Source organism: Lepidochelys olivacea, assembly GCF_965140295.1.
Source record: "Lepidochelys olivacea isolate rLepOli2 genome assembly, chromosome: 8".
Classification (NCBI taxonomy): Eukaryota; Metazoa; Chordata; order Testudines; family Cheloniidae; genus Lepidochelys; species Lepidochelys olivacea.
In genome coordinates, this window is record NC_140418.1 from 6,719,154 (window position 1) to 6,740,172 (window position 21,019).

A 21,019-nucleotide genomic window follows, 5' to 3' on the forward strand; every position below is an offset into this window, starting at 1 on the left:
CGAGCAATCTCCTTGGCCGCAGACAGGGTGCAAACAGGTAGGCCTCCTGTCTCCAACACAAGGGGGGGTGTGGTTGCGGCAGGAATCCCCCATGTGCAGCCCCCTGCCAAAGGAAGAAGGGAGGGCAGATGAAGTCTCCGGGGCTAGGAAGGAGGGGGTGGGATGGCAGTAAGGGAGGGTGCCCTGTGAAGCTGGGGGTGCAAAACCCCAACCAATCAACCCGGTCCATTCACACATCCTGCCACTTGGCTTTAACACAGGACAAGGTCTATGCCTCCAGATCCACTCCTACGTACTGCACCCCTTGGCAGCTCCGGCGTGGACGCTCTACGATACCCAACTCTGCGCACATCAATGTCCAGGTCCGGAAAAAAGCAGCCCAAGTAGGTTTGCAGCAGAGAGCTGGAGCAGGCAGGGGGGCCCGGCGAGCAACCGACCCTCCCCTCCCTGCACTTCTCCCGGCGCGAAGCGCTGCAGGTGAACGCCGGGAGACAGAGGGGGCCCAGATCTCTGCTCCTGCACCTGGCTGAGATTATAGGACCCGGCTTCCCAGCTCTGCGCTTGGGGCAAGCAGCCGTTTTGCATTACCCATTAATACCCAGGCTGCCCATCGTGTCTCTCTCTCACACACACACACACACGAACACGGGTGTCAATTTACGGCGACAGAAAACAACCCCCAGGGCTTGTTTACGGCGCAGCCAGAGGCGAAGCCGAGTTGGTCCCCAGCAGCGAGGAACCCCCGGAAAGTTTCCCCCCGCAGACCCCGCTGGAGCAGGCGGGCGAGACACCTGCCCTTTGCATGGCGCGGCTGGGGGGGGGGGGGGGGAGTTGGGAAACCCCCCCAGCGCTAGCCGCAGCCCATCCAAAAGGCAGCAGCAGCCAGAGAAGTTACATCAGCGCGGAGCTGCCCGGCGCGCCTGGAGCGCAGCGAGCGAGAGAGACCCGGGCGCTCCTGGCAGAGGCTGCAGGTCCCCTCGCCTCTGGCTGCTCCCAGCGGTCGCTGGCCTTAGGGTGCTGCTGGCCTGCGAGGTGCAGGATGATCTGGGGGTGCGCTGGCTGCCCCCCGAAGCAGGACTTCCCACCCCCCCCCTCCGCCCAGCTGCAGCCCCGCCAGCCGCCCCTGCCCCGGGGCAACTTTGCCCCCCGTTACCTTGGGTTCTGGGCGGGTTCCCCGCAGGGCGCGCCTTGCTCTGAGCCGCTGCCCCCCGCCGCTGCGCTTTAAGCAGCCGGGCTGCTCCGCGCTCCCTGGCCCGCTGGATCGGGTGTCAGCAACTGGCCGCGTCTGTCAAAGCGGCTCCTCTCCCCCCGCCCGCCCCGGCGAGCAGGAGCCGGGGACTTTGCCTCACGCCCGCTCCCCCTGGCTCTGCCGGGCTGGGAGCCGCTCCGCGAGCAAAGCCCATTGTGCAGAGCCAGCCTGGCTGCCGCCAGGTCCTAGCGCGGCCCTCCCCGCCCAGGGAGCCTGGTGTCTTTCACTTTCTCCCTGGTCTTGGGCGGCTCATCACTGGCTCAGGCCCCAAGAGCCAAGTCGCCCTGGGTGACCAGAGGTCCCGATATTTGGGGCTTTGTCTTATATAGTGCCTGTGCTGTGTCCCGATTTTTCACACTTGCTGTCTGGTCACTCTCCAGGGCTTTAGCCGGGCACTCTCCTTTGGCTGGCAATGCGCTGTTGGCAAGCTCCCCAAAGGGGAACTCCCCCACTAGAGAGGGGGCTGAATCCTGTCCCCCGCCGTCCCCCTGGAGCTCCCACTGGGTGAGGGGGGTGAACAGGCCAGGCTGCCACTCCTGCACGCTGCAGCTGCTGGCTGCTGTCCCTCTAGGGGGAGATGGGGCAGATGTGGGGGGAGGACGACAGCCATCCACTTGCCTGAAGCCTGCCTCAGCTGTTCTTGGTAATCCCTGGCCTGGAGCAGAATCTGTACTGCAAGCTGTGTGGGTCTCCCACCCCCTGTCTCCATGCTGGGGACTGATTACATGCCCCTCTAGCCCCCCAGAAGGATCCTCCCTGCAAGGCCAGGCTTGCTGGGGTGGGGGGAGAGCAGCCTCTGTTCCTCCCCGCCTAGCCCAGCTTCTTCTTCAGCAAGATCCTGCTGTGACATCATAATCCTGTCCCCATGACATCACAGGCTGTTGCCATGGAAATGATAGTGATGTCACAAATTCAGCATTATGATGTCCACTGGCTGGGATGGGAAGAAGCAACCCCTGCTTCAAACGCAGATACAAGTAAACAGGTCTATGTATTTTCCCAGGTGCCTAAGGGAGTTAGGCACTTTGCATTTCACCAGGATTGGCACACCCATTTCCTTTAGGCTCTCTGGAAAAGCCCAGCCCTAGTCTGACCCACTGGAAAGTCTGGGAACCTATTGGAAAGAGCAGCAAAATCCCCCTTTAAGGATCCAATCCTGCTCCCAATGACATCAGTGCCAGAGTTCAGCCGTTCAGGCTCAGGCCCTAACTAAGGAGAAGGGAGAAGGAGTGAGTCTCAGCATGTCTCCTCAGCTAGGAGGACGGGGCCAGGACTGGGGGCCTTGAGAATGGGAATGTGGTGCGGGGGCTAGTGAGACGCTCTTGGAAATTCACCCAGGAGTGGGGCGGTGGGAAATGATATCTCAGAACTGACCACAGGGGACGACAGTGTGCAGCACTGCACTTCTCCACCATGATCCAGGGGGTGGGGGGGCTCACTGGGCCCTTCCTTATACTGTCAGCTATACTTTCGTTTGCCAATGCAGCATGGGGGGGTGGGAGGAGTATCCCACAAATTCCCTGTCCTGTAGGAAAAGGCACGAGGGGCTCCCATTCTTGGCCCACCGCTAAGGGAGGCCAGATGGTCTATTGAGCTCAGTTATGCATAAGGCCCCTGTTACCAGAGTATCACAATCCTTACTGTATTTAGCCTCGCAGCATGGCTGGGAGGCAGGGCAGTGCTACTACCTTCCTTTCACAGATGCGGAACTGAGGCACAGAGAGACTAGATGACTTACCCAAGGTCACCCATGGAGGAGCAGGAATTTGAACCCAGGCCTCCCACGCCCTAGGCTAGTACTGCTCTAACCATTGGAACATCCTTCCTCACCACTGGTGAGGGTGCTGGAGACCTGGATTCAATACACTGCTCTGCCAGCCACTTAGGCCCAGATCCTCATAAGGATTTAGGTGCCTAAAGTCAGCCTTTGCCTTTCTGTGCCTCAGTTCCCCAACTATATAATGGGGATAATTGCACTGCCCTGCCTCCCAGGGAAGTGGTGGGGATAAATAGATTACAGATTGTGAGGGACTTCAATCTGATGGTGATGGGAGGTCAGCTATGTAAGATAGATAGCAAAGAGGATGTTCCCGTTGAGGATGCTGTGACTGGACAGGTTAAGGACTACAGTATGGACACTGTCTCAACCAACCTGGCCCTGATTCCATTGCCATTTCTACCAGGTGCATAGCCACCCCTTCCCCTGCCACTTACACTGAGCACAGGGGAATGGCAGGCCACAGCATCACAGGAAAGTCAGCCCCCTGGCTAAATAGCATCTCGCCTCTTTCATCTGTTTTTTTTAAAAGCATTCTTTAAATATATATCCAAGGCTGAGGGCTAGAATCACCATGCCGGCATTCCTGCCTGTTTCCGTCTGAGCTGGGGGATGGGAGGGAATGACTTCTCCACTTTATTCCATTTGTAGTTTTCTGTTCTCAGTAACTAAGGGTTTGGTTTTGTGTATTTCCCTTTTTAAAGGGAAGCTGGGGCTGCTGGAAAGTGCCAATGCCACACTCCCGGTGAGTGAAATCTACCCAACGGGCTCAGCAGGCGGCAGGAGTGGTACAATCCTTTCAGCCCCACGCTGCTCCAGCCAGATCCAATAGGAAGGGCAGGTTCATCGTCACTGGCTCAGACTATGCTCAAGTGGTCCCACTGGTCCTGACACTGCCACCAGAGGGCAGCACCAGTCATGAACGTCTCTCTGCTGGGGATTGCACTCACACCAGTATCGGCATCTCACAAAGGCCTCCTAAGAGCCAACACATGGCAGCCGAGCTGTTCCAGCGTCCGATGCAGCTCTGTCTGTTGAGCGCTGTGATTGGGTTTTGATTCCACTGACATTACTGGGAGCCCTTTTTTTCTGCAGTGACATGGACCAGGAAGAGGAAAAATGCCCGCTGGGAAACCTTGAAAGCTACCCTTGTGTTGAGACAGTTGTGCTGACATCCTCTATATTTTCTCTCTCTTTTTACCAACTTTTTTTTTCATTGCTGGGAGGATCTGGCTCAAACCAGGCCTTTGCTTTACAAGACTTCAGTTTCTCCAGGCATTTATTCCCCACCTGAAGCAAAAGGGCCTGATCCTACAGCCAAACATGGATACAAGACCTGACCTCCCAGTGAGTTGCTGTAGCAATTCTGGTGGCTCACAGGCAGTGGCTTACCATGACCTCGCTTGGAGAAAGAGCCGGGATGGACAAAGTGGTTCCAAAAAAACCCCTGTTGAGTTGCTTTAAAATTCCAGCCGTGCTTTTGGAATTGGGGCATGTGTTGTGAAAGCGTCGAGGTTGGATACAATGAACCCTGACCTTTCTCAAAGGAGAGCCACCATCCTGAATGTGTCTGATGAAGTGAGCTGTAGCTCACAAAAGCTTATGCTCAAATAAATTGGTTAATCTCTAAGGTGCCACAAGTCCTCCTTTTCTTTTTGCCAATACAGACTAACACGGCTGCTACTCTGAAACCTGTCATCCTGAATGGAGAACAACGGCAGCCCGGGAGATGATTTGGATCTGGTTGGTCTGGCTCGCAGTGTCCTGCACTTCACTTGCTGCTGCCAAAAGAGTAGCTAATGACGCACGCTTACAAATAGTATGGCCAAGGTTTTCAGAAGCAGCTAGTGATTTGAGATGCCTCCATTTTTGAGGCTGCTCATCCTGAAGTCCCTCAAAGGAGCTTGATTTGAAGAAGGCAGGTGCTCGGCACTTTCTGAAGATCAGGCATCTCAAGTGAGGCACCCAAACCCAGAGCTCCCCCTAATCACGAGTCCCTTGAAAATCTTAGCCTATATGGATAGATAAAATAAGCTGGGGGGAGGGGTACTTGCAAATCAGGGTGCAATCGCTCTGCTTTTTCAATATTTGGCAATTGAGATAATAACTGATCAGGAACAAAACATCAAGAATGGTGGCAAATGAGTTAAAATAATGGTTCCTGGGTCTGTAATCCCATCAGGGTGGTTCTAATAGTGTAAAAGGGGTTACCATAGGCTTCTGACTGAGGTTACAGCTAGAATACAAGGGTGGGGGCGTTATTGACAGATGGGTGGCTTTGCAAGAGGCTGTGTTTTGAAAGGTTGGTTCAAAGGGTAGTTAGAGCCAGAAAAGAGAGACAGTTACAGCCGCGCAAAGGTGGTCCTAACTGAACGGGTGTAGATGGAAGTGAAGTGTGGGAATCGAGGAGATTAAAATAAAGCACCTAATTTTTAAATAGAGCTTGAAATAGCGGTAAATAGGCCCAGTGGCCTGTGATGGGATGTTAGATAGGGTAGGATCTGAGTTACTACAGAGAATCCTTTCCTGGGTGTCTGGCTGGTGAATCTTGCCCACATGCTCAGGGTTTAGCTGCTCGCCATATTTGGGGTCGGGAAGGAATTTTCCTCCAGGGCAGATTGGCAGAGGGCCTGGGGGTTTTTAGCCTTCCCCTGCAGAGTGGGGCACGGGTCACTTGCCAGAGGATTCTCTGCACCTTGAAGTCTTTAAACCATGATTTGAGGACTCCAATAGCTCAGACACAGGTTAGGGGTTTGTTACAGGAGTGGGTGGGTGAGATTCTGTGGCCTGCGTTGTGCAGGAGGTCAGACTAGACGATCATAATGGTCCCTTCTGACCTTAAAGTCCATGACGCTATGACTCTAAATATACAGGAGTGGCTAGCCAAAGGGCAAGTAATGGGGGACCGAGCCATTTGCTTTTAGGTCACCAGTTCTAACAGAGCCCAGGTTGGGTAGTGACCACAAGTTATCCTCTGATGGCTGATCAGGAGCCGAGATGAAATGAATTGGATGTACCACTCCCACTTCAAGCAGACAGGTGTTCCACATCACAGAAAAAGCCACCAGAATTGGCCAGAGCCAGCATCCTTCCTGGCAGCCTCAGCGAAGGACCCACAGACTCACTAGGCCATGGAGAATGAGTCAGCCTTCCTCCCACAAAGGGCTGCGGGCGGGGGAGGGGGGGGGTCATGTCTCTTCTGTGCTAAGGGGAGGGTTGCAGTGTCCAGCAAGGGTAACCTAGCACCTATCACTGAATTCACACACATTTGGACAGAAAAGGAACCGAGAAGCTCCGGCAGCTCTATCAATCAAGCAGGTCTTTCACCAGGGAACACGAGATGGCTGCTTCCTGTAAATCATATCCCTCCCCCACCCCCCGCCCACTGCACTTGGAAAGATTTGGGATTTCCATCTGTTCAAACTGTGTGATGATGACCAAGCTCCAGGCATCCACACCCCTTGGGATGTCACTGGACTTTCCCCTGGGGAGACAATTAGGGAGGTTGGGGGTTTTCCTGTGTCTGACTGGGCAGGCTGGCCAGGGGATTGTCCTAGGAAGAGCTGTGGAAATCACTCTACTTGGCTAAGGGGAGATATGATTGAGGTCTATAAAATCATGACTGGTGTAGAGAAAGTAGACAAGGAAGTATTGTTTACTACTTCTCATAACACAAGAACTAGGGGTCACCAAATGAAATTAATAGGCTGCAGGTTTAAAACAAATAAAAGGAAGTATTTCTTCACACAACACACAGTCAACCTGTGGAACTCCTTGCCAGAGGATGTTGTGAAGGCCGAGTCCATAACAGGGTTAAAAAAAAACTAGATAAGTTCATGGAGGATAGGTCCATCAATGGCTATTAGCCAGGATGGGCAGGGAAGGTGTCCCTAGCCTCTGCCAGAAGCTGGGAATGGGCGACAGGGGATGGTGATCACTTGATGATCACCTGTTCTGTTCATTCCCTCTGGGGCACCTGGCACTGGCCACTGTCGGAAGACAGGCTACTGGGCTAGATGGACCTTTGGTCTGACCCAGTAGGGCCGTTTTTATGTACTTATGGTGGGTAACATGTTAGGCCCCCAATTATTACACATAACCTGAGTGACACATAGCCTTGCAGAGAGGGTGTGACAGAGCCGTGTGGGGAAGGGGCAAGAAGGCGCTTTGCTTACTTGCTTTCCACGGCTGGCCAGCAGGGTAAATGAGAACTCGTTTCACCTTCACCACTTTCCATTCTTCGCTGGGGTCATCTCTGGTGCTAACCCCAGAATGAATCAGCTCTGGGGCAGACCGTGGCAAGTCTTTGGTAGCTGGATACCCACCAGCGGATGCCAAGCCATAGCTGTTGAATTTGGGCCCCAGCATGTCTCCACTGGTATTCCTGCTCTCCCACTGGAGATGGTCTCTCAATTTTCCTCCTGACAATTCATTCTTTTCCTCCAGCTCCTCTGGGTTAAAAGGGCAAATGGCTCCAGTTGGCTGGCACCTTTGGTTGTCTTCCTTCTCTTTCTCCTTCTGCAGAACCAAACCATAGCCCACTTCTGGGTCCACCTTTAGAGTCTCAAAGCCATAAGAATGCTGGCTTCTTTCACTGGACCCAGCACAGCGGGGCTGAGGTTGGAGACAAGGCTGCAGTAACGTTGCCTTAAGCATTGTACTCTCTTTCTGCAGTCTCTTTGGGCAGGGTTCAATGCTTTATGGACTTTCAAGAGTGTTAAGGCTCAGTCTATTGTTCATACTCTGGGGACTCTCTCCTGTATGGGATAATCCCACAGAATAATCCACTGTTGCAGGGGAGAGCGTCCGGGTTACCTGTGGGAGCTGAGCTGTTCTTCACCCTGACCTGAGAACTTTCACGTACATTGGGACATGGGTGTTACTGAGAGCAGGTGTGGTTTCTCCTTTCAAAGAGGAACCACACATTTTTAGCTGTGAAGTCAGAGTCCCCAAAGACCATTTGAATCTTCTTTGTCTTTCGCTGCAGTCCCCAGATCTCCTAGCGGGGGAGAGTGGAAGACTGGGCTGAGGAAACATCAGGGAGGAGCCTTTTCGGGGGATTTTCCTTTTCCAAAGGTGCATCAGGCAGATGAGGCAGCTTCAAAGACAAGGAACCTGAGCGAACAAAATGGAAAGCGTGACAGATGTGAGCATATCGGCAAATATGGGCCTGCTCTGGTCTGAACCAGTGCGGCGATTCCTGTGCTTCTAACATTGCACACTTCATCTAGGGAGAACTGTGTAGAAAAGAAAATAATAATGATCCAGATGATCCCCTCCCATTAAAATGACGTAAGTGGGGGACTGGGAGAGGCAGTCTCTGCCAGGATCCCCTCGTGGAATCCCCCCACATCCCCCTCCCAGCTCCCAGGCAGCAACGGCCACGTGGCCCCTCAGGAAACCTCCATGATCAAATCTTTGAGGAGTGACCTGGGCCGTGTGATGTGAGAAAAGGAGAAGGGCTGTGATGATGTGCTGGGACTCTAGGTGCCCTGGGGGAACAAGGAGACAGGAAAGTTGCATTCTGTAGGGGAGAGAAGAGAAAGACCTGATTAATGAATTGGTCCTTAACTGCAGGATTGCTGGGTGCCTGGATTCCCCACTGCCATGCATGGAAAGGGTTAATTCCACTCCTCTGCCAGGGCCTGTACTAGTTCTCTTATTCATCACATTCATCCCTTGTGGGTTTTTTGAGGATGAGATGACAAAGCCCTGAATGGGTCTCTATTGATGACTCAAGACCAGTAATAAATTCCACACAAATTCCACATAAATTCCATTCCATTACTGCCAGCTCCCTCTACTCCCTGTCCAGTTACATCCCTGGGCTAATTGCCTCAAGGGGAATAGAACAGAAAGGAATTCACCGGGCAAAGAGGGAAGGCTGACCTGGGGCTCTGCATTGGGCCTGGCTGGAAGCCAGGGGAAGAACCTCTATTCCTGCCTGTACCATATGGGGGCCGCCCAGCGTGGGACAGGGGAGAGGACATTTCTGTCTGTACCACATAAAATCCCTCCAGTGAGGGCCCCAGCTAGGATGTGTTAATATTTCAAACTGGTCTAGGCCTCTGGCCATGTTACTGAATCCATAATAGCAAGAGTTGTGGGAGTTCTTTCTAACCCAGTGTTAACCCGGGATCCCTGGCTAGAGCAGAGACAGATGAGCCATGTTATCTGTCTAAGGAGTTTTTCCTGCCACCTTTCAGCATCGTGTCTGGGCGCCCATAGCAATAGCAAAGACCCTAGTGGGCTTCATAGAGTCTGTGGCATTGCTCCTTTTCCAGGGTTCCTCTCTGTCTGGGTTACAGTTTGGTCTGATTGTTTGTTTCAGGTGGAGGTTTGGTGTGGAAGGGGGTGTCCATGATGTGAGGGTCAGTCTCGCTGTGGTGAGAAGTCTCCTTTGAAGCTACCCTTCAGGCTGTTTGCATGGTTTGGTGAAATAGCGTCTAACTTGGCTGATGTCTGGTCACGCCAGACAAGGAACAGCAGCGGTGCACTCGATCCTACTCTGACTAGCTAATGACAAAACTCCCATTGACTCCCTTGGGTAGCACCCGGCTAAGCCAGGCCGTGTTGAAATATGGATTGACTAACATGGTTTCAGGGCAAGCATGGACAGGGTCATAGCTGTTTCCCTCTCCTTGTACTGAGCAATAGCATGAGTGGAGAATACGTGTGAACAATAGCACGGTGTGTCAGTTAAAGGAGAAGGGTAACAGAATGTGTGGGGAAGCTGTTGTGTGCGTAACAGCAGAGACCAAACTGGGGGAAATGCCCCTGGAGGGAGTCTCTTTTGATCTGTTTAATAACGTAAAATCCGAAAGCCCTGTGCTTATATCACAGCCCCATGGTACTTAAATTCCTTAGTGCACTGCCATTCAGAGACCTCTGCCTAATTGGGATTATAGTAGGTCTGCAGACCCCCTACTGTGCACACACAGAACCAAAAGACGGCCCCTGCCCCAAAGACCTTACAATTTATCTATGCCTATGTCCATTATATGCTGGAGGTCATTTGTATCTTAACTGGGACATGCTGCAAGCCACCTGATGTCTCTTGAGCCAGCTGGACCTGCCTCTTGTCATCTGAAGAAGGCTCTATGCCTCTGGTTTATCTGAAATGTGTGCAAAGAGAAAGTTGCCTAAAACTAACCAAACCATCCTCGGCTCATCTGCTCAGTTGGCTGTATGACAACTATCCACTGAGGGTTCTCTTTCAGAATCTCTTTCCTCCCCCCTCCCTCCCTCCCATCACTAGGTTTCATTAATGGACTAGTCATGGTGCCAATATGTCAGCATGAAACACATGAATAATCTGTGCCCTCTCACTCAATCCTTTCTTCCCCCATGAGCTTCCATGAGAACCCATATCAGTCTGAAAACCTTCATTCAAAGGTGTGTCCTGTTTTTGAGCAGAGACTTCAGCATTCGTCATGCCTTCAAATTTCCAATTTCCCTTTGGGCTGAGCCAGATTTGCACACAGAAATGTAAAGTTCCACAACATTTCAAAACAAAACTGCTTGTTTCATAAGAGGGGTTTCACAAGGAACAAAAACTCTGGTGTGTGCAAAATGGCCTGAAATGAAACTGAGAAGATTTTTCACATGCAAACATTCACAACAAAATTGTGCCCACTTATGCACGTTCCCCAGCAAATACTCTTCATGTAGGGGCAGGTTCTGGTGTCATTACTGATGATGAGTAGTACCTTACAGTGAGTTGCTCTGCTGATTTCAGCAGGGCTACTGATGCAGCCAGGAACCTCTCAACATGGGTAATGCCAGCAGAATCTAGCCTGAACTGGTAACCTGCATAGGAAAAGAATATTTAACTTGACTTGTCCATGGACCACTCGTATCTCCCAGGTCTGGCTGGCCAACAAGAAAAATAGTTGCCCTGATTTTATTTGTAGCCACTATAAATGAATTATTTTCATTGTTGAACGTAGGCACCCATCTACCACGGAGCTTGTTAAGAACTCCGAAGTAGGGAGATAAGTTGTAGCTGTTTGTACTCTACCTAATGACAGGTTTCAGAGTAGAGCCGTGTTAGTCTGTGTTGGCAAAAAGAAAAGGAGGACTTGTGGCACCTTAGAGACTAACCAATTTATTTGAGCATAAGCTTTCGTGAGCTACAGCTCACTTCATTGGATGCATTCAGTCATTAATCCTGAATACATCCGATGAAGTGAGCTGTAGCTCACGAAAACTTATGCTCAAATAAATTGGTTAGTCTCTAAGGTGCCACAAGTACTCCTTTTCTAAGTGCAGGTCAGTGACTTATCCAAGGAACACAACTAATTAAACTTTAACGGTCCAGATACAATTTGGGACTGGGCTGAACTGCCAGAGAATAGGGTTTTTCATACCTGGATTGTAACTATAGGTTTACATAGCAAATTTCCCTTAGCTGCAGCTGGGAATTCCATCTACATCATAAGATAAGAACAGCCAGACTGGGTCAGACCAAAGGTCCATCTTGTCCAGTATCCTGTCTTCCGACAGTGGCCAATGCCAGGTGCCCCAGAGGGAATGAACAGAACAGGGAATCATCAAGTGATCCGTCCCCTGTCACCCATTCCCAGCTTCTGGCAAACAGAGGCTAGGGACACCATCCCTGCCTATCCTGGGTAATAACCATTGATGGACCTATCCTCCATGAACTTATCTAATTCTTTTTTGAACCCTGTTATAGTCTTGGCCTTCACAACATCCTCTGGCAAGGAGTTCCACAGGCTGACTGTGTGTTGTGTGAAGAAATACTTCCTTTTGTTTGTTTTAAACCTGCAGCCTATTAATTTCATTTGGTGACCCCTAGTTCTTGTGTTATGAGAAGGAGTAAATAACACTTCCTTATCTACTTTTTCCATACCAGTCATGATTTTATAGACCTCTATCATATCCCCCCTTAGTTGTCTCTTTTCCAAGCTGAAAAGTCCCAGTCTTATTAATCTCTCTTCATAGGGCAGCTGTTCCATACCCCTAATCATTTTTGTTGCCCTTCTCTGAACCTTTTCCAATTTCAATATATCTTTTTTGAGATGGGGCGACCACACCTGCACGCAGTATTCAAGATATGGGCGTACCATGGATTTATGTAGAGGCAACATGAGATTTTCTGTTTTATTATCGATCCCTTTCCTAATGACTCCCAACATTCTGTTTGTGTTTTGGACTGTCATTGCACATTGAGTGGATGTCTTCAGAGAGCTCTCCACAAGGACTCCAAGATCTCTCTCTTGAGTGGTAACAGCTAATTTAGACCCCATCATTTTATATGTATAGATGGGATTATATTTTCCAACGTGCATTACTTTGCGTTTATCAACATTGAATTTCATCTGTCATTTTGTTGCCCAGCCACCCAGTTCTGAGAGAACTGTCCCCTTGAGAATCCCCTTTTGCTGGTCCTCCTCCGTCTAATTAGTGCCTGATCCTACAAGCCTGTATGGACTGTTTCAGGTTTGTACAGGCTGCATGGGTGAGCGAGGCACGCAGGACTGGGCCTCTAGGTCACGGACTTCTTAAGGGAGGGACTTCTCTTTCCAAATTGGCCAGGTCCCCACACTCACCCCAAGGCTCCCAGTGCCACCTTAGGAGCTCCTGGCCCAGCCATCCTCCACACCCCAGGGGCTCCACCCACAGGGGCCTCTAAGCCAGGCCCCCTGTCCAATCCCCATGGATGCTGATCAGGTCCTTTGTCCCACAAGGGGTATGACTTGTGCCAATTAAGGGGCTTCTGGCTAGGCCACATCTCCACTCCCATGCTCACCTATGGCCAGGGGTGAAAGTAACTTAAAGGACTTACCGGTACACCGGAGTCCTGTACAGGGGGGCAGGGTCTCAACCGGAAGGGGTGGGACCTGAACCAGAAGAGGCAGGGCCGTTAAATCCCTGGGCCCTTTAAATCGAGATTTAAAGGGCCCAGGGCTCTGGCTGCAGTAGAGGCAGCTGGGTGCCCCGGGCCCTTTAAATCACCAGCCTGGGGAAGCCGGTAGGGTGGCGACGTACCAGCTCTTGCCAGTACGCTGTACCGGACCGGACAGGCTTACTTTCACCTCTGCCTATGGCATTACAGAAACAATCACATAACCAGCAATAATAAGACTCCCTGTATGGGCAGGGTAATTAATGAGTGACCTTGTGACTTGCCAACTTCAGAGGCTAATATTTACTGGCTGAGGTTACATCTACACAGCTGATGCAACTCCCAGCTTGGGTAGACGTGCCCCCCCTGCCAGCTCTGCCTGAGCTAGTGACTAAAGCAGCTGCCATGGCAGCATGGGCGACTGCTGCCCGCATTCATACCGAGGGTCTCGGATGGAGGGGCACTCGAGAGGCTAGCACGAGCTGCCACCCTGTTATTTGTGGCGGGCTTGCTCAAGCAGGTCTAGTGTGTGTACATCTCCCCGCGCAGGGACTTACACCGATCAGCTGCAGGGCAGGCAGAGACTATCAGCCCCACCACTCCCTGGCAATCCTCATTGCAGATGCCCTGTCAGCAGCCATCGGAGCTAAGGGTTAAAGAGGCACAAAGTACTCGTATGATCTGTCCATAGTACTGTGGCTGCCAGAATAAGATTATGGTCCCACAACGTTCCCGTTGCCTGCAGGAACAGGCCAGGAACAAGACTGGTTTTTCGTTAAGATGCTGGGTTGGGAATCAGGCTGTCGGGGCCAAAGTTTTCAAAGCTGGGTGGCAAAAGTTAGGTCCCTCACACTATCCTTAGCCATCTAAACAAATGGCCTGACTTTCCAAGGTCATGGACAGGATCCCTCTCTGGGGTTCATTTCTTCCGCCTTTGTGTTCTCACCCTTCTGGATCAGGGACGAAGAGGCGCTGAGTGCCCTCCACTTCTAGTCAGCACTTGGCCGGAGCGGGGCCCTAGGAGAATAGGCTTTGACTTCGGTAAGAAAAGTTCAAGTTTTAAACTTGTGCCGGGGTGGGGGGGGGGGAGTGGGGCAGGGAGCCATTTACTGATAAAAACTGATGGGGAAACAATCTTCCTCTCCATGGTCTATTTCCCTTCTGACTCCACTGCATCTGATCCCGAGCAAACTCCGCCCCCCCCCACCCTCTCCGGCCACCCCCGCAAAAGGGAAAACTCAAGTGAACGTTCCTCCTCCTACGCAAACATTTTTGGCAGGCGCTGGTGGCGTTCGTGCTGCCAATCCCAGTGAGGGGCCTGACGAGAGCCTCCTGTATGACAGCCCCATCTGTTGGGGGAAAGCACGCGGCTTGCCAGCACAGCTCGACGTGCCCAAGCCACCCCCAGCCTCACTGGGCCCTCCAACCTTCCAGGAGGGAGGCTGGCGTGGGCCGTGTTCATGACTCAGGATGTTTTGAGGGAGGCTGGAGTGGCCAGCTGGTGATGGACAAGGCTTCAAGGGGTCCATACGTTGCTCCTAAAAGTGGCCATGATGTGCCCAGGAGCGAAGGGGCACATCTGCAAAGCGCTCAGCGAGTGTCATCAGGCTCACCCTTGTGACACCCCTGGGACGGCCAGTAGGTGACAGGACTGGCATGAAGTGTTCAGGGCTGGACAGCCCCCCCAGCGTGGCTCCCTCCTGCAGAGGGCACAGGAATTGGCAGGTGTAAGTTGGCACTGCCAAAATTGCCTACCCCTTGCTCCGTCAAGAGCGGCTGAGTTTGGCTGCCAGCTTGTAGGGCTGGCGGGGGCTGTCAGATCCCCCAAGAGCCCTCAGATCTCAGGGCACCCACCTCTGCATTAACTCTGTGCCTCCATAATCTCTCCTGTGTCCCTCCTCCCTCTCCTGGCAGCAAAGGCCCAATGGAGCCATGCTGCCTTGACTTCCTTCGCCACTCAGCTCCAGGTAGCCCAGCACAGAGAGCAGGGCTTCAGGAAGATTATCCCCAAGTTTCAAACAACAGCTGCGCCAGGGGCCAGAAGAGGTTGATTTTGGGGAGACAGAATGGTTGGCTGGTGAAGAACAAGGCCTTGAGGGGTCTGGCTCTCAGACTAGGGGTGAGATTATCCGGGTCAAGACAGGGTCCAGGGCCTATATTGCTCCTAAAAGAGCCCGCCGTTGTGTCCAGCAGCTAAGAGGCGCATCTTCCCCCCTTATGGCCCTCCGCAGGCTGGGTCCCATAAACCAGCTACAGGAATGCACCATCCATCTGCTGGCACCTCTTGGATTTAGCACCTTTCATCCAAGGATCTCCAACCTCTTTACAAACAAGAAGCATTACTAGGTTGCAGGGAGGATGGGACTAATGTCCTTTGTATTGCAAATGTGTCAGATGAAGTGCAGAGAGAGAACAGAAGAGTGTTCTCTTTAGTGGTTAAGGCCTAGACCCCGGCACCAGGAGACTGGCATCTGGGTCCCCGCTCTGCCTTCCTATTAAGTGACTCCTTTTTTGAATCTGTAAAACAAAGAGAATGGTACTGCCCTGTCATCCTCAGAAGGGTCTTGTGCAACCTAATTCAGTCCCGCTGGGATACCATGCTGAGATCCTCACAGGGAAGGTGCTATACAAGAACAAAGCGGTATCAAGTTACTCGCCCAAGGTCACGCTGCACGCCAGTGGAAGGGACCCAGTCCCCAGCTTGAATCACAAGGTCAGACCATCCCTTTCTAAAATAGCCCAGCAGCTATCAATCCGGGAATCCTCACCCTTCCGTCTGCGCCAGCAGCCACGCGCCCAGCGCTGTGGTACTCAAATAGTCCGGTCGGAGCACCTCTCTTGCTCAGAAATCCCAAGCTGTGGGAATCTCGGAGGCCAGCCCAGGCTGGAGTTCAGGGTGAGGGAATTGCTCCCTCCCACACCCCACTTGCATTGGGGTGAAGATCGGCCACTCCAAAATGGAACCGACATGCCAAGCGGGAGCCATCCTCCAAAGAGATGGCTCAAGAGCACAATGAAAGGGGGGGCGACCCGCTAGGACTCCAGGTGCAAGGGCTGCGGGGCCTGTTTGATGCAAACCGGAGACTTTGTTACTGGGTTCCGCAACAGGCTGTCAGCAAAGTGAGAGAAGGGCAAAGTGGCCAGGTTGCTTCCTCTCCTCCCCCCACCTTCCTGGGGCAAGTCCCAGGTCTGATACACCAACGAACCATGGGGGAGGCAGTGGCTCAAACAAAAGAGCCCGGCAACCAGAGGGTCTTGGAGTCTAATTCCAGCTGGGTCACTGGCGTGTTCTGTGCCTTTGGCTAAGTCGTTGATTTCCTCTGGCCACGGTCCTCACAGGCCAGCTAGCAAATGAACCAGAACCCCCTGGGAAAGCAAAGGCAGCCCCTGAGCTGAACAGCTGGCCAGCCAAAGGAAAGTGCATTACCTCACTAGAAGCTAGAAGGGGGCAATGCTGGCCCAGAAATGGGGACAGCGTTCCTTTAAGGGGACCAGCTGATCTCCCCAGATGCCATTCCAGGTATAGCTGTAACTGAGTGCAGTTTGGAGCAGAGCCAGCGCTGATGGTGCAGCCCTGTGCCCAGACGCCTTCCATCTGTTGCGACCTCATATCAGATGCCCACCTCTCCCTGTGTTCCCGGGGGCCCGGCCAAGACGGGCTGAAATGCTGCCTGCCGCGGAGGGGCATTGCAAAGACTGCGCGCTGGACGGCTGGCCAAACCTTCCTTCTCGGGATAAACCTGCCCGGCTCTTGGCCTTCTCCTTGTTCCGCTAAAGCCTCCGAGCCCACAATGAGAATGGGCCGGCTGTGCTCCACTGAGAGCGTGGGGCCGAGACACTGGGGGCAGAGGGGGCTAGCCAAACGCCCTCAGCAGGGGAGACAAGACCTTCCCAGCACAGGGAATACTGAGACAGTTCCCTCCCTAGTGGGAGACCGGCCAGTTCCCTCCCTGTAGGACGTTGTCTCTGGGATAGCCCTCTCCCAGCAGGGGACAGGGGTGTCTCTAGGAAAGCCCCTGCCGGCCTGGGACGGGGGAGGGTGTCTGGGACAGGCCCAGGGGGCATCTGTAGGAAAGCCCCTGCCCTGCCAGTGTGGGATGGGGTGAGGGTGTCTCTAGGATACCCCATTCCAGCATGGGTCAGGGAGATCCTTACCTGCCCTCAGGCAGAGACTGTGGGACCTGCCTGGCCTGTGGCGATTGTATTTTTTCTCCCGGGCTTGCTGTAGCCCCCGTGAAGGGGCAGGGCCAACCTGGCCCCGACAGCCTGCCCGAGACCCTGATGTCAGCGCTCTGCCCTCTGCCGTGTTTGATGCAATGTGAAAAACAACAAGCGTCTCCCGTGGCTGATTTACTACCTTGGAGGAAACCAAGATGGAAAAAACAACATTCCAGAGCTCCTGTCCTCAGCGCGCTCCTCGCAGCCGGGGACACCGCAACCTCCCGCTTCCTGAGGGTGGGGGGCACCGGTGCTGCGCTGGGCAAACCACCAACACCTAGGAAGACCCCCGCCCCGCCTTGCACCATCTGCAGCATGGTAGGATGGGGTTTGGGGATGGGGGTCAGGAGAACAGCAAGCGGCCGGAGCGGGGCTGTTTGGCAGGTGTCCCGTTAGCACCGTGCTGCATTCTTTTGATTACCTTTGCACCAGAACGGAGCTGAGGAGATGCTGCAAAAATTGGGGTGGATAGTGGGGGGTGAGAAGATTATCCGTTTAAACGTCATTCCCCTCGTGCCCCCTCCACCCACTGTTTCACTGCAGGAGCTTCCGGGCCTGCGGGCTCCGTCCCAGCCCCACATTGCTGTGATCCCCCCCCACACACACACCTTTGTCCTTCCTCCCCCACCTCAGGACTCCCTGGGATGCCGTTAGTTGAGTGAAAGGAGAAAGAGGATCCTCACCAAAGCGCCAAGGCCTCTTGGAGCCTGACCGCAGCTACTCCCCACAGCCCAGTGGCAACTGCCTCTGCTGGCCCCTGATGGTTGTGGGGTCATGAGTCTCCTGAGCACTCAGCTAGGGGTACGGACCCAGTGGCTTCCTGGCACTGGCTGGGCCGGGGTAGCTCCCTCTGCTGACTCGGGCACTTGGCCGGGAGGTGATTAAGAAAAGGCTGATGGGAGGGGGAGGGGTAGGAGTGACACTGGGAGGATGGGGGGTGCCCCATGCACGGGTTCCCCTCCCGGTGCGAGAGCTGCCCCCGTGTTCTCCCTGGGCACTTTGTGCAGCTCTGCCCTATAGCAGGAAGAGGGTGGCTAGTCTGTACTTTGCGACAAGAGGCTCCTTCCTCCCACAATCCCTCACATGCATATGGGCCACTCTGACTAAGTAACCCCTCAATAGCATCCCAAACCCACCACCTTCCCTGGCTCCAGCCCAAGCCCCAATGTCTACACACCGACTTTTCAGCCCCAGAGCCCCAGTCAGCTGACCCGGCCCAGCTAGGGGGCTTTTATTTTTGTGGAGATGCACCCTGAGTGCCCTCGCTTACCCTCTCAGAGCTAAAGTGGAGTTTAAATGTTGTGTCACCGTGGTGCTAGTCTTCTGCCCAGGACGAAATTTCACTCCTAAACCCAACCCAGATTGTGCTAGGCACTGTACAGACACATAGCGAGAGAGTCCCTGCCCTGGAGAGCTTCCAGACTAAGGAAACAAGACAGACAAAGGGGCAGAGTGGAAACAAAGGCACAAAGAAGCTAAGTGACTTGCCCTGGGTCCCGCAGCAGGTCAGTGGCAGAGCTGGGACTAGAACTCACGTCCTACTGTTATGAACACAATAATAGGTACATTTTGTGTGTTTATGACTGTGATGGGCTCAAATCAGGGCACCGGTTTGCTCCTGACTCCCAAACGCTGGGGAAGTTCAGCTCTGGAGCCAAATCCTGTGACTGAAGCCAAACTCTATTTTGAGCCAAAGCAGAATGCCAGATCTGGGCACCAACGAAATATGCGGAAGTTTGGACTCTCTTCAGGATCTGAACTTTGTGACTCAACATATATCTGATACAGAGGGAGAAATGGGAGTTTTGCAACATACAGCCTTGCAAAATTTATCACCCCAAGCACCTGCCCTTAGCTGGATGATTTATGAGAAAGAAAACCTCATATTTTGCTCACCTGTCCAAAAACAATGACTCAGCCGGAGCGAGGAGGATTTTGCAAGACTGTGTATGTACAGACATTTGCAAATGCCATATACAGCCAATCCTCCTCCCTCACTTTGCTCACCCACACATTCAACTTTCTTGGCAAAGATTTAGCAGATGCTGTACGGCGGTCGGACATTACTAAGACTTCAGGATATTTGTAAAACACACTTCTGAACGTGTGCTAGCATCTGATGAAGAATCATAAATAATGAAAGCCAAACCACGTGTCAAATAAAGGAGCAAAGTACGTTTTGTGAGGCGGTATCCCACTTTGTTTTTAACGTATGTTCCCAATAAAACTGGCAATATTCAGCAATTTGCAGTGGGGTTCCCAATCAGCAGTGCGAATTGGCAAGGTTCTGCTCTGTCATTAAATCCTCACTGCAGCTGGAAATCAGTCCCTCTTTTGGCCATATTATAACCACTGTGTCCGATTTCACAGCTGCAACATGGTAGATATGAAATATGACCTGTAAACGATGCAAAACACCCAGATAACTTGAAACACCGACTTAAACACGACTGCCGTATGCAAAGTAAGTGCATTCAGCAAAGTGATGATTGGCAACAGAGCTGAGCAAAATTTTTCACCGGAAACATTTTTTGGCACAAAATGCAGACACTGAAATGTCACATGAATTCATATTGATTCTGTCAAATTGTTCATTTGGGGGAAAAAAACCTCTGGAAAAAAATTCAGACTGTTTCGCTAAGCTAATATTTTGGAAATGAAACATTTTGATTTTTTTTGGTTCAAAAGAACTTTTCATGTTGAAATATCCATTAATTTTATTTTACTATTCGAAACCATTAAAATAATTGCCAAAAGGAAACAGTGCTTTTCTAATTCAACAAAACATTTGGTTTGACCAGAAACAGATTTTTTTCTGACTTTTCAATTTGCCAAATATTTGCACTTTCGATCCAACCTGAACTCGTTCCCCCTCCTTCCCCCGTGAACTTTTTGAAATGGCCAACAACCGAAAAATCCATTGTTCGACCAGCTCTAATTGACAGTTCCTTATGAGGTCACAATCCCACCACCCAATCGGTGTTGAAAACTATCTATCTCAATATTACCTCCCCCACCTTGTCTCCCTTAAAATCAAATGGTAAACTTCAAAACCTTCTAGCATTTTTTCTCTTTTATCAGTATTATTTGCATTATAGCGACTCCAAGTGACCTCAGCTGAGATCAGAGCCCCATCATGCTAGGCACATGGTAAGGGACAGTCCCTTCCCAGAAAACCTGACAATCTAAATAGGCAAGGAGGGAGAAAGGATTCCTATCCCCATTTAACAGCAAAGACAGGAGTTGAATGGAGATCCCTGGAGGCCCAATGCCTCTGTTTAGCCTATTGCCCGAGAATCTTACCAAGAAAAAATTTCATGAGGGCAACATTATGCCTCACCTTAAATGTGTAACTAGAACCTGGCCTTCCAATGGAAGCTGCTACCGGTTGCTGTCTTTGTTAGGGACCTCCTGGCCTTCCCTTCCCTTCCTACCTTGAGCCTCCCTAGAGAGCAGCCTGTATCCCACTGGCTCCTTACCGCCTTGCTGCGGCATCACTTTGCCCTCTCCCCATCCTGGACCTCTATCCTGTGACAAGATTGGGGCCCAATAAAGCTCTAGCAAGACAACTGGTTTTTCTCATCCATGCCAGGTACTTTGATTCCACATGGCTGTATGGAAACACTCAGGGCCATGTTCCAAGGGAAGTCGAAACAACAGTGCCTGCCCATGCTCGCAGATCAGTTGCACTCCCGGTGGAGCAGATAAGCAGATGTTAGCTCCCTGAGAGCACATCCACCTCCAGAGCCTGCCACGAGAGCCAGTTGTTTCCATGGCACCTTGAGTGATGCTTCATGGGTATCTTGGTCCTTGAGGCCAGCACTCCCTTTCCTGAACAACCAAGGGGTCACCCTCAACCAGGGCCTGCTGCTGCTGCTGCAAGATTCTGAGTCCTCAGGGGAGGTGC

General features: G+C 52.2%; 1 protein-coding gene across 2 annotated transcripts in view; it reads right to left on the reverse strand.

The window, feature by feature from the left end:
* The window catches only part of SYNPO (synaptopodin), a 91,450-nt gene that overhangs the window by 36,255 nt on the left and 34,176 nt on the right, over positions 1-21,019 (reverse strand). For both annotated transcript variants that reach the window (XM_084637406.1, XM_084637405.1), the window contains one exon: positions 7,202-8,141. In XM_084637406.1, the coding sequence (XP_084493532.1) occupies positions 7,202-7,682 (481 nt within the window). In that variant the 5' untranslated portion in view covers positions 7,683-8,141. The remainder of the gene's footprint in view (positions 1-7,201; positions 8,142-21,019) is intronic.